This window comes from Tiliqua scincoides, chromosome 3 (assembly GCF_035046505.1).
Source record: "Tiliqua scincoides isolate rTilSci1 chromosome 3, rTilSci1.hap2, whole genome shotgun sequence".
Lineage (NCBI taxonomy): Eukaryota > Metazoa > Chordata > Lepidosauria > Squamata > Scincidae > Tiliqua > Tiliqua scincoides.
Window position 1 is genome coordinate 186,044,080 of NC_089823.1, and position 14,516 is coordinate 186,058,595.

Sequence of the window (14,516 nt, forward strand, 5' to 3'; positions counted from 1 at the left end):
GCAACGTTAGTTTCACAGCACACAGAGATTTTATAAAGGAAGACACTGTCTACTGAGCACCCATCACCATAAATCTGCTACCAGATCATGGTTCATAATAGTGAATTAAGAGCTACTGTATGACTAATACGTTCAAATACTATCTATAGTTCTAAAGATAAGAATGAGGTGTCAAATCAAGACACATAGATGTCAAGTAATTATGGGATAACTGAACTGATGGCGTCTTACTGGTCTCTTAACCTAAGATTTTGCCCAAAGAAAGGAACTTCTCTGTACATATGGATGGATGTCTATCCAAAGCCTTCATAGCATGGTTGGTGAAATGTTTATCACAGATGCTGCTTAGCATGAGAATGCCACTGGAACATCCCCTGCTGCCCACCTCCGCCCAGGTAGCATCCCCATTGGTTCTAGGTTCATCAGATGATCACAAGAAGCAAGAGAGGCAGCAACAAGGCCCTCCAGAGCATCCATCTGCTTCCTTTCTAGCCTTCCTGGGTGACAGTCACCATCAGGGAAGCTGGGTCCCAGTACATGTCTACCTATAGAGAACCTAGGGCCCAATCCTAAGTTTGGCCAGCACTGGATGCCACAAATGTGCTGAAAGGCACACCTGCAACACTCTGCATGGATTCAGCACTGGCCCCGTGCCAGTCAGCACTGGGCATAGCGCTGGCTGGACACCACCTGGAGCTAGGTAACATCTCCAGGCAGCAGTGAGGGCCTCAAGGGTAGAGGAGAGGCGTTCTTGGTGGGGGGAGGGTAGGGAAGGAGAGAAACCAAGGCAGGGGAGGAGCTGAGATAGGAGGGAGTAAGACCAGCAGAGCTCAGCTCTGCTGGATCCTGAACTCTGTGTCAGGCCAGAAGACCCGACACTGAGTCTCTCAAATCTGTGACAGCAAAATAGCCTTTAGATTCCCCCCTTTAGACTTAGTCCCGCTGTGGGGATTGGGGATGAAAGTCCCCTTACCCTAAGGAAACCTCCCGTGGACTTGGCAGTACTGCTGGATGCAGTGGTTGCTGTTTAGACACCGCTGCTCCCAGTGGAGTCACTGCCTTTAAGATTGGGCTGCTACTCTTCCAGTTGCAGGGCAAAGTTAAAAGCTGGAACACTAAAGGAAGTGAGTCTGTCTGCTCGCCCCTTTCGCCTTCCTGGATGGCTGAGCAACATGAGGGTTGAAGTGTGCATGAAAACACATTGAGGAGTGAAGATCAAGGATGTGACTCCATTATCTTTTTTGATCCACCTTCCCAGTTACTTCCCAGTTACTGCACTTTGATCCTCTTAGCATAAAAGCTATGTGTTGTTGCATCTATATCCTTGGCTTCCCCCTCTGTCTATGCCAGTCGATTGGGTTGTACCATGAGCCACTGCACTTAGTCCCTGCACATGTAGTAGATTTCCCCCATGTGCACATGATACACATGTTTTAGAGCACGCCCAGAGCACTACAGTATTTCCCATTTTCGCTGTCCTGACTCACAGCACAGTTGGGGCAATCAGTACAGAGAAATGGAGCATGAAAAGTATGCTTTAGGTTACACAAAACATCGCCCTCCACTCTGGTTTTCAATTTTTGTCAAACCTGTGCTCAGGTGTAATTGGAGTGCAAGCGCAATTACTTACTCTTCTTTTTTTAAAATAAATAAATAAATAAATAAATAAATAAATAAATGACTATCAAAATAGCTATCATGAAGAATGAGAGAGTGAAGGTAGAGGTCTTGTGTTACAAAAGCCACCAAGCAGTGGAGGAATGATAACAGTATCCCAAGCACTGCCTTTTAAACAGGACAGGAGAAAAAGCAGTATACCATTACTGAGTCTTCTAACAACATTACATTGAATCACACCAAGCACAAGCTATATCGTGATAGAAGCAGACCTAAGCAATGAACTACTAGCAGAAAACACCTAATGCACATGCATTATGCTAAATTGTGGCAGACTGTTGGGGACAGAAGAGAATGTTAGGAACTGGCTACTATATCTATCCATCCACTTACCTATCTATCCATCAAGTTATTCCCTTGGCAGTTCTCTCAATGCGTAAAAAAAGAACTCCCACTTAACTGTGACGGGAACTTTTCAGAAATAAGCAAAGTAAATGGAGTGGGCAGGAGAGACACAACTATTGAATACTAATGTATTTCAGCGGCCACCAGGAGGGTCTTAATGCCTTCTGAATCTGGCACCTATCATGGCTGCTAGATACCTTTTAGAAAACGGCCATTCAATTGCTTCAACAATTCAACAGGCACTTTCTTTACAGGGTTGGCACGAGTATGAAAACACAGCAAACAACATGCCAAGGAATGATCTCCAGGCTACCAAATGATGCCAAGTGCAATTAGTGAAGTAATTTGCTGAACATATAATTACAAGGGGGGGTATTCAAGGCGGATTTACAGATTAGCCGGTTGGTTACGTCTGTAAGAAGAAGGGAAATGACATTAATGGATATCAAAATGTGAGTATGCTGAATGGGAAATCATGGCTTTAGAAATTTGGTTCTTTTTAATGCAAAAAACAAAACCAAAAAACATAATTTACTGACAGTGTTTCCAAACAGCTTTGTGTGACAATGGCTTCAAAAGATTCCCAGTGGCATTAAAAGTAGAAGCGAACATGTGAAGAGAAAGGGCGTCGGGCATTAATTTTTAATGGCATTTCCCCCAAGCTCTCTCTCTCTCTCTCTTTTAGATAGTCTTGTTCAAGAAAGGCTGACAGGCTCTTGGCCTTGAGAAGGGAAGTTTCCATTCTGTTCATAAACAGGTAGAGCATTGACAGATGAAAAAGAAACCCTGACGCTTTGGAGTGTGTTCTTCTGTTTGCATCCCTAAAGCTTTGGACTCCATTCCAAGGACAGAGGAAGACTCTGCAGCTCAAAGAGAAATGACAACATGGGAATGGCATGAAAACAGGCTAGCCCAGTGGTTCTCAAACGTTTTAGCACCGGGACTCACTTTTTAGAATTACCATCTGTCGGAACCCATCAGAAGTGACGTCATTAACCTGAAAATGATGTCACGGCTAGAAGTAATATCAATTTTGGCTTCAAAACTAAGCCGTGATCAGCCAAAAATCCCATTACACAGTGCGCTCATGCTCTTATTTTGCATAGCTCAGAATTCAAACATTTCAGTTCAGAAGTCAAAGTAGAACACAGATTGGGATCCTTCTCCAACCTCACAGTCCTCTCCCATTTTCAGCATCCCATCTTCCCATCTATTCAGGGCAAAGGACCCAGCCTCTTTCCCACTGGGAGCCCACCCTGCACAGCAGCTCTGCTCCACGTATTTTCAGTTCTGTATTTTCAATGTCAGTTGAGCTAGGTGCTACGCAATCCTCCTGAAATTGGCTAGTGACCCACTTAGCGGGTCCTGTCCCACAGTTTGAGAAATGGCAGTCTAGCCTGTAACATTCTAATATAAGCCAGGAAAAAGCATTTCACACAAACCTTGATCAATGGAGGCAAAATGTTCACTTTATGGAAATGCAGGGAGTAATACACATATCCATGAAATGTCCTTGTCATTAATCTTTGTTGAAATGTATACATAGAGTGGTATTATTTCTCTTAAACCAGGTGTGGGTAAACCCCTGGTCCACAAGCCACTTGCAACCCTCAGGGACTCCCAATCTGGCCCGTAGGGAGTCTCCCAGTCTCCAAGGAGACCCTAGACCATTGGAGACTGCGGGAGCCCATGCTGGATCACGACCACCAGATGCGAGCTGTGGGCCGAATTACAGCAAGGTCTTTTATAATCTCCATGTGTTTTCTGCTTTTCTGTGGGCTTTTTTTAACCCCCCTCCCCATTGCCTCTGAATAATGTATGTCTCCATGTGTTTCTGCCTTGGTCTGTTAGTTATCACTGTGCAAGAGGTGTGTGGCAAACAGTTCATAGTTTTCATGTGGTTTTACATGCTTGTATTATAGTTCTCATGTGTATTATAAATAAGCTCAGTAAAATTCATTCATTCATATAAGTTCTGTCTCTAATGTATTCATTTTTAGAAATGGGTTATGTCAGAATGCCAGATGCAAGGGAGGGCACCAGGATGAGGTCTCTTGTTATCTGGTGTGCTCCCTGGGGCATTTGGTGGGCCGCTGTGAGATACAGGAAGTTGGACTAGATGGGCCTATGGCCTGATTCAGTGGGGCTGTTCTTATGTTCTTATTTATGTACATTTATTCAAATTTGAGCTGTAAATCAATTCTTTTTTCCCTGGCCCCCAACACAGTGTCAGAGAGATTATGTGGCCCTCCTGCCAAAATGTTTGCCCACCCATCTTAAACCATCTGCACATTCTCCATTTTGTGTGCATGCAACTGGTTTCCTCATTTCTTACCATATGGTCGCTAAATAAGCACCCCCTTCAAAGAAAATATCTGCAAGTTCCTTTCTCCTCTTTAAATGCTCAAGAGATTGGTTGTATGGCTTCAAAATAAACTACACATCAAACACTAGCTTGTAACAGGACTGATCCTAGATGAATGTGCCATGAAACCAAGAGAATAGATTTCATAACAAGGTTGGTGAAGCAGTGTTTGGAAGAGGGAAAAACCAGAGTCCCTAGCCTCGAAGAAGCCCCACAATATCCACTCTCAAATAGGATTTTTTGTGTTAGAAAGAAAAAAAAAAACTTCAATTGTGAGATAAGAGCTGTAGCTTTTTCAGGATAACACTAAATAACTGATTTGAACTGGGGTTGAGAAACAGACTATCCATTTCCTCAGTGACTCTCCATCATAAAACAATTTCTACTAGATTTCAGGCTCAATCCTATCCTCAGTTGACCAATAGGATGCCATGCTGCTGATGCAAACTCTGCTGCATCCCATGGGCCAGCTGGGGATCAGACCAGCAGGGAGAGGTAAATACAGAATTTTTTTCCTGACCTTCTTCACTGCTCCCTGATCCCCAATGGGCCTATTCAGATCTATGCCACCTGTTTTGATGGTGTAAATTGCTGGTGTAAATTTGTAGGCGTTATGCCAAAGTGGGCATACAAGGTCCAGGTTGGGGGCTCCAGCTCTCAAGAATGTCACTGCCACTGAGATCTGCCCCTCTGGCCCAGTCCAATCCCTGTTCTGACCCGCCCCCACCACCACCTTACTAGTACAGACAGCTGGACTGCAGCCTACTGCTGCAGATGTGAGGCTTACAGGTTGTCACTGTCAGCAGGAAGCTGCAGAATGGCAGAGCCTCTCCTGCGCCAGCAGTCTGTAAGATACGCTAACAGACCGTGTAGTCCACTCATGTATCTCATGGATAGGATTGGGCTGTTAGTCTGAAATCCTACATGAGGTGAACATACACTAGAGAACTTACTAGAATTGGAAATTAACCTTTCTGCAGATATTTTAGACTTGTGAATCTTGGGGGCCTTACAGTGCAATAAAGTGTAAGTCTCAGGTGTATAGCTGCCAGACATAATAGAAATTTAGAAGACCTAACATTGATAAGTGAAGTCAGTTCCTTTTCCATACATAAAACCTACAGTGTGCTATGAGAGCTGCACATTTATGTGATGTGAGAGGTTTACAGAAGCAGTGAAATCATTTCTTTAAATTAAGTCTGCAGTAATATACGAGATTTTCATATTCAGTACAACAACCTAGCCAAGAGGTTTATACTGCACACTGAAAAGTAGAAAATGATAGTTGTAGCTATCTTGTTCCTATAATCATTTGTACAATGGAATGAAATGCTCAGAAATGCTCATAGTCCAAATGAGCAGTTCTGCCCTCCCCTAAACTTACATGTGAGCACCCACTATAGGGGGAGGATTACTTCCTTATATTATCACAGCACTAATAAGAGATAGGATATTGCTCTTTCTCTTGGACATTCCCCAGGACACCTAGAAAATGACAACATTGTTCATTGGTATATCCAGGATGAAGATGGTAATCACTATGTTTGCCCTGATCCTGCTGGCAAGATACCAGGTATTTGATATTTCAGACTCCCCAATCAATTTATTGCTTCCTCTCTAGTTTTTAATTTAATTTTAATGAATTTAATGAATTAATTAATTTAAAATATTCTCAATGTATATTAGTCTGTTTTATTGGCCCTAATTCTGAGCACAGGAACATTCATTCTCATTCTAAAGTACTGCATAAATAGATAGTTCTCCCACAGGTTGTTCTCCCCATGCAGACTGCATTAACAGGAGGTGTTTTATCCTTTTATTCTTCAGCTTTGTTTGCTCAATATGTCTCTAACCAGGTGGTAATAGATCAGCTCAGTAAAAATTCTATGGTGAGAAATACATAGCTCCATAGTAGTACAGGTATCGTAAAAAAATAGGCTTGTCTTATTCCCTGGTTCTTGTGAAACTGCATGTAAGATCTTCCATAAAAATCTTTCCTCAGTACCCACTTTTCTGAAAAAAAAACAAAAAAACTTTGATCGTGGCTTTTATGAATCTTTATGAAAAAGAAGGAAAAAAAAGTTATGAATTCTTCAATGAAGATCATAAATTCCTTATAAAGATTTCAAAAGCTAAGCACATCACTGCCACAGAGAACACAGAACAAACTAAAGTACAAGGCTCCTTTTACTCACCCTTAAAAACTGACAGCCATCCTTCTAAATTCTCCCTGCTTTTGCTGCAAAAAAATCTTACATGGATTGAGCAATTGTGCAGATCGCTGACCCTCAGTGTTAAATCACTTGGTGTTTCTCTACAGCAATATTTCAGAATCTCCCACCACCATTCTCTTTCTCTCTCTCTCACTCTCTCCCTCTCGCTAGCAGTTCATAAGATTTCTGTTGATTAGTGTACAATTCATAAGATTTCTGTTGATTTCTGTTATATTTTCATGGTTGAAGAAGTGTGGTGAAGAAATCCAGCCCCTTCTAAAGTGGTGAGAATTACAGTTATGTGAAAATGATTTTACACAATTTCTCAGATGCTTTCAGTACAAGTAAACATGATGAGATGCATGTTAAGCATTTAAGATCACACATCTAGAAATGGTCATGTGGTCAGAAAGTACTATCTCCTGTCATAAAGCAGTTATCCATACACTGCTAACTAACAACACTTTTAGTTAGCAATGTGCACTACAATCCTTATATTACTTGTCTCTATTAAAAACTATGATATTCCCGTTTTACAAGTGAGGAACTATGGCTCAGATCCAAAATGTCCTGTCTATTAATTAAAAAAAAAAAAAAAAAAAAAGCACTTCTGTGCACTTATGAGGGTTATTCACCACCCCAGTAGGAAATTACAGTGTGAACCACAAGGGGCTTTCTTCCCGTGGGTCTGGTGGAAACAGCATCATTTTTCCACAAGGGATGCTGGGACTTGTAGCCTGGCATGGAACAAGGATGTTCCACTACTGTGAGCCATGATGCCTGAGAACACCACGGCAAGTTCACAGGAGTGCCATGGATGTCCTCTGGCAGCCTCTTCTTCTGACTCTTGTGGATGCTGCCATCTTGGATCATGCAAGCTCTCACATGATTCTTGTGAGATCTCACAAGATGGCAGTGCCCAGGACAGGTAGAACAGGCCACCGGAAAGACGGGTGCTATGACCATAGTCAGTTTGGGAACCACTGCACTAAGCTCTGTATTTGTCCTGTCCCAAAAAGTAAGTTTCTGGGGTACCTTGAGGCGCGGGAAAGGGGAAACAGAGAAGGCAGATGCAGGCTCTCCCACAGATGCATGGAGAGTCCTTTCCATGCATCTATGGGAGACGTTGTCAAGTCTACCTGCCCCAGATACTAGTTGTCAAGTTTGCCTGCCCCAAATTGTGTGTCATGTGCTCTGGGGAAAGGAGAATAGCAGATGGTGCAACTCTGGACAAATTGGGGGTTTTTAAGTGCTCCAAAGGAGCCCTTAGAAAGTCTTTGGATTTAAGGGTGAACAACAACATGCTGGAGCAATCCATTTGCTCTCATCCATGAGACTTATGCTAGAAATAAATTTTTGTTGTTTCTGCTACAACACAATTATGTCACTGGAAGTTGTCTAGCCCGTTGAAAGACCTCTTTCTCCTTGGCTTGGTAAACTGAGCCTTTAGTTGCCTGGAAACTATAGTAATCTCAGTGGTACAGGACAGGATCCAAAGAGCTGTTTTATGCTTCCCTCTTTTTTTTCCTTTATGCATTCTGCCAAAACACAAAACTATACCAGATACTCTCCAGAGTTCATGTAAGGTGTGGAAGGATAAAGGTTTTGGTTGAGAAATAACCAGAAATTCTGTCTGTCTAACACAGTGTTAGACTTGGTGTTGGACAGACAGGATTAGCTATGATTTCCCCCACCTCATCAGAGTTGTTTTCATCACAAGAAGCTGCAGGGTTCAACAAAAGACAAAATAACAAGCTGAGTAATATGAAGGCAGGAGAAAATTAGTCCTTGAGTTTTAGAGAGGCAGGAGCATGCATACATGCTTTCTCAATTGTGAACTGCTGTACATAATTCTTATTAATCCTTGGCTGCAAACCTATACACACTCACTTGGGAGTAAGTCCCACTGAACTCTATGAAACTTACTTCTGTGCAGATATGCATAGGATTGCACTGTCTTGGGCTTCTTTGCATCCACCAACACAATTTTAAATTGTGAGTCCCTTTGATTCCCTTTTGCAGGGAACCATTCTATCATTTCTGTTGCTATGTAAACAGAATTGAAAAGGAGATTTTTTTGTTGGGTTTTTTCCCCCTGAAAGACAATCTATAACTAGGACTACTGGACTACACACAAACATTACAGTGCTTCCTAGGACAGAAAGAATTCTCTTCTTTGTCTCAGGGAAAGTGGACCTGCAGAAGCAACTACAGGAAGTTCTCACTTAAAGTTGTTTTGTTCAGTGGTGTTTCATTATATAACATTGTTGACACTGGCACAGCCCTGTTGGTACACCCCCCACTTCCTGGCCATTGCAGCTTCAAAGAGTGGTCCCACCCCCTTCCACCTCCCACTTCCCTATCCCATCTGTTCCCACCAGAATGGGAGCACCACTGAGCATGCCTCACTCGGTGGGGTCCCATGGCTTGAGAACCAGGCAGGACTGTGCATCCTGCTCTGACAGAGGCATCTGAGCCTGCCAGGCCTTGGCACATGCATTGTTGTCACCCAACAAGCCAGGAAGGGAGTGCCCTAGCAGGCTGTGCACTCCAGCAGCTGCCAGCCAATCTTCAGATTTCACATGGGCGTGGAGGCAGTCACTGCACTGAGCCGGGCTATGGGGTGCTGCACGGGGACTGTGCCAGGCTGCCCAAGAAGGGTGGGTATTGTATAACATGTGTGTGTATTAATATACACATATTGTGTGCATGAAAGTAAACATAGGCAGCATTCAATACTGTTACCCATAAAGATACATGTACGTATAAATTAGTCTACGGTAAAATTTGCATAAAGCCACAGTTTCCAAGAACAACTTTGTGAGGACTTGCTGTACTTGTATATTATTCGGGGCTCTAATTCAGATCAATCCACACACCTCTTGAAACATCTGTCTCACACCAGCTTTCATTGGCTTTTTTTATAAAACCAGAAGGTGATTTTTACAAGTGCCAACCCAAACTATCTTCTACCTATCTATGCTCCATTCTGACAACAGACAAAACCTTGTGCTTCTGCTCACATTTCTGTTGCAGCCACATTTTCCCCTATCGTAAAAAAGTCTCACATTCTTCCAGAAAGAAACTCAGAACTCTACCATCTAACAAAGCAAAAAAAAACAGATCATTTTGTGAAACTATAGCTTTGTCTCCAGCTGACATATCATTATCCAATGGACAAATTGTGAGAAGCCATTGCTAACAGCATAATAAGAAATCTAAGTGCATTGCGCTCTCTCAGGTGTGAGGTAGCCAAACCAAGATAAAGCTTAATGGCTTGTCACGTTAAAATAAGCTATCTGCCTTTACCAAATATGCTGGGCAAGATTTTTCCCTGTAGTGAAATTGGCTTAGTACTTGAGATAGATATAAACCACATGCCTCTTCAGCTTCTTTGTTTTGATGTATCTTTTCTTAGCCCTGACATGCTGCAAGGAGGTTTTTGCAGGGGGAAATCAGTACTCACGAACCTCTGAGTCACCTCTGTCTCTTTAACAAAGATCTCTATCCTCCACCACCCCACTAAGGTTCCAAGAAGTGGAACCTCCGACACTGTCATCGGACCTTTTAGAGTCAGCAGGTGTGCAAGCAGAAATAAATCTTTAGTAAACTACTCACCAGGGAAACTGCTAAAGAAAGCAAGTGGAAGTCTCAGCAGCAATCTAGTAAAAGCAGCAACATGAAAATTTCCTTTTGCCAGTCCAAAAAGACGGCTTAAAAGGGAGACTGAAATTTAAACCCTCAGAGCACTGAAGAGCCCAAGTTCAAGTCTAATTCTGAAAGTTGCTCCCTTTCATGGAATTTTCAAGTGATTTATTCAAATGTACAATGTTGGATTTGTAACCACTGAGGGCCCAATCCTAACCAATTTTCCAGTGCCAGCACAGCCATGCCCATGGGGCATGTGCTGCATCCTGTGGTGGGGAGGCAGAGGCCTCCTCAAGGTATGGGAATGTTTGTTCCCTTACCTTGAGGTTGTATAGCAGCTGCATTGGTGCTGGAAAATTGGATAGGATTGGGCCCTGTCTCAAAGCTGAGCAATTTTAAACAAGATTGGCCCCTGCTGACTCGCTCATGCCTTCATGGGGCTATAAAAATCTGTTAGGATACTTCTTGATGAGCTACCGCTCTGAAATTCTGTATATACATAGTTCATAGATCTGAAAACAGACGTTCCTTTCAGCTTTCTTGTCCAAAACAGGAGTCTTCAGTTGTACCCTAAAATGGCAAAACTACTCCCATACTAGCTAGTCCATGATGAAATGATTACTAGATAATCTTAAAAGAGGCCACTGATGGCCTAATCCAACTCGCCGGCAGAGTGGTTGCTATGCCAGCATAGGGTGTTGTATAGGCAGGTTTGCAGTACTGCATGAGTAAAGAGTGCTGGCAGGCAGGTCTGAGCTGTCCCACCAGTGCTGAATCCTGATGGATGGCAGCTGGTGCAGATACATTCTGTGCAATGTAGTGCATGGGTGGGGAAAGGTGGAGGGGGTGGGGGAGGGCGGAACAGAGGACAGTTCAGGGCTGGGAGGGGGTGGGAGTGGCGGAGGTGGCCTCCACCATATCTTAACCCCTTCCCAGGCTTGAAAGCCCTGCATGGACTTCTTGGACTTGCATGACCAATTTCACTAGAGCAGATCCACGTAGACTCATTGGGCAAACTGGGGCTCAACATGGGTAAGATAAACCTCCAACCTTCTCAGTCCCAGAACTGGATACAATGTTGGCCATCCTATAGCACTGGATAGGATTGGGCTGTGATATTTCTTTCCATTAAAACAGAGGACTACATCCCCCCCTGCCCCAACAGTTAAGGTACTTCCAGGCTACTCAGAAAGCTGACATCTGCCCATATAGACTCCAGGGCACTCTGATGACAAAAAAGTTAGAAAGACAGACATATGGAATCGCTCCCTAGAAATGGAGAGGAGGCAAGAAAAGGAGTGTGCATCAAAATGATTGTGTACTTTCAGGACATCTAGAAAGCTTTTAAAAAGTGACATTCATTTAGCTCAAGAAACACTAATTATGAGAAAAGGGTGGACATTGATATTTTACACCATGCAGACAAAATATGTCACACTGAAGTGGCCTTATAACAGAGGCCAATCATCCAGCACAGAACACGCCAAGCTGCACCGGAGATGGAATTAGGGATGTGAGAGTTCTCTTGCCTACTCTGGATTAGATCTGGGAGGCAGGACACTTCCAGTAGCACCTGGAAACATACAATCCTTCAAATCCCTTCCTAAAATAAAATTCTTCACGAAATCTTTGGTACCATGCCTTAGTCCACTTTGCTATTATAACTAAGTTTAAGTGTGCATAACTGAGGGCGCAATCCTAACCCCTTATGTCAGTGCTTTCCAGCACTGACATAACAGCAATGCAGCTCTGAGGTAAGGGAACAAACATTCCCTTGCTTTGAGGAGTGCTCCATGAGTGACATCCAACTGCAGGATGCAGCACATGTCCCATTGGCACTGCTATGCCAGTGCTGGGCAGCACTGACATAAGGGGTTAGGATTGAGCCCGCAAACAATCATATATACTCCCCGTAATTACCCCTGACTCCACCACCTGCTCTCTCTCTCTTATGTGAATATCTAGTTCAGGGCCCCCCAGACGGTGGGCCAGATCCAGCGCCCTTCCAAAGCCCTCTGCCGCGTGACCGGCACTTACTGTTCTGTGGAGGAGTGTTGACAAAGCACCTCTGTTCGCCCCCATTCCTCCTCACATCTAAACACTTCTGCCTGGAAATCTGGGTGCAAACCCTGCTGGGGCGTCGGAGGCCAGAAGCGGCTGGAAGCAAGGAGGAATGGGGGCAAATGGAGGCACTTTGTCAAGGCTTCCCCATGGAATGGTACGTGCCATCCACGCAGGGAAAGCCTTTCTGGGCATGTAGCGGTCTCCACCTCTGATCTAGACTTTAAGCTTCTGAAGGCAGGAATCCATCTGCACAAAGTGCCCAGCAAAATCACGACACTCTCTCAATATGCATGCTTGAAGAATTCTAGCATTTTTCACTAGTTTTATGCAACACACACACACACCACCACCACCACCACGTATTTATTTGTAAGTATTTTTATGCTTCCAAACAACGTTTGATGGGCATTAAAACATACAGCCATGTTCATGGGGATAGCTCAGAGTATATCCAGCCCAGTTCTCACCATTTGTTTCCCACAGTCTTATGTCCTTGTGCATGTTCTCACAGAGGAATTTATCAATGTGAACTACTTCTGTGTGTGGTTGACATGTTTACTTGGTGCTCAGGTGATGTTGTCAAAAGGGTACTCTTGGCTGATCTTAATTGCTTCCATAGGACAAAGGGCAAAAAAGCTTTTATTGGCAATGTATGCTGGGCCCAAACCATTCAAAGCATTACAGGACAAAAAACATTTTGTCTAGAAAATAAACATTCAAGGCACACAGGAGGCAAATGAGTGTGTAAATCAGGTGAAAGGTCACTGAAATCAGATGGTCTAAGGACAGAAAATAAGACAAAATCGGTAACCTATTCTTTGTTCTGTTCTGTAAGGAGAGGTGTCAGCTGCAAAACTGTATGCATTCAGTCAAACATCCACAACATCTACATTACATAAGCCCCACTATCACAGCCAGGGAAAATTATAGTTGCTTTGCTCACACAAGGCATCTAGGATTTCCGACACTAGGGGGCAACACAAACGCGCCCTTGAATAAACGTGACATTGAATCTGACAGGCACCAAAGTGGCATATCTGGAGTGACTCCCAAGGCACCTTGATTAACTCTGAAACTTACGTCATTATCTGTGTTTCTATGCCTGGTTCCACCAGGGACCCATCCACAAAGAGCGGTGCTGATGTGAAGCCATATTTATTCCAGGTCCTTCCCTCATCGAAACTCACCCTGGGTTTGAGAAAGACGAGATAAATGCACATAAAAGGGTTTCACTGGAGCCATTACCAAGGTAATTAAGCACCTTCTTAGGCTGGTGAGTGACAGTTGCTGGATTTATAAACAGGCATCAATCTTCACAGTCTTGCCTTGTTATTAATTAATGCTCTGCTCCGAAGTGCTTTGAAGAAGTAATGCACCGTGAACAGTTATCAAAGTCAATGAGGAACAGTGCTTGCTAGAGCCGAATGATAACTTAGCTCTGATTAAAGGAATGGAGGGATCCTACAATGGAGGGTGCCAACTTCAGCCAGGGCAGGAAACTATTGAGCTTTCTCTGCTGTGGGATTCTGGAGTGTTTATTAATTACATGTGGTCCTATGTCTGCAGGAGATGGGATTATGCTTTCTATTTTAAGCCCAACATGCAAAAGATTTTAGTCAGGTGAGCACTGCATGGCATTATGCACAAAGTTAAAACAACCACTGGTATTCAGATAAGGCTTATCACAGGAAAGCATGGGGTGAATGCACTGAAACTGTGCCCAAAAGTGAGCATGTTCTCTCAACACTTCAAACCATGTCAAACTAAAGATGTCAGTGACATTCTAAAAGTTTAGGGCTGGAAGTCAAGGAGGGTTGGGGAAAAAAATCAGCCGCTCCAAAGCATAAGTTACAAGCATGTGTTCAGAGCCTTACATTTCTGGCTGCCTTTTAATCCATAGTCAAGGGAGCTGTAGTCTGTGAGAAGGTTACAGGGCGTTGTCTCAAGGTAGCGTCTCAAGGTAATAGCAGCTAGTATACTCACAGACACCACTGTTCTACAGTACTGACCATCTTTCACTCACACAATTCAAGATGCACAGCATCCTGGGTAAATATGAGTTAAAAAAAAATACACTGGTTTCCACCAGGAGGCAGTATGCATTGGAGGACTTGCTGCTGTCAACACAAGCAGTTATAATGGTGGCCCAATCCCATGTAAGCCCTGGACCGCCAGAATGCTCATGCTAGTGGCATAAGGCCCAT

At 43.5% G+C, this 14,516-nt stretch overlaps 1 protein-coding gene across 1 annotated transcript in view; it reads right to left on the reverse strand.

Moving 5' to 3' along the window:
• LOC136645227 (VPS10 domain-containing receptor SorCS3-like) overlaps positions 1-14,516 on the reverse strand; it is a 554,262-nt gene that overhangs the window by 104,678 nt on the left and 435,068 nt on the right. Inside the window, exon 14 of the mRNA XM_066621465.1 lies at positions 13,393-13,500. Coding sequence (XP_066477562.1) covers positions 13,393-13,500 — 108 coding nt within the window. The remainder of the gene's footprint in view (positions 1-13,392; positions 13,501-14,516) is intronic.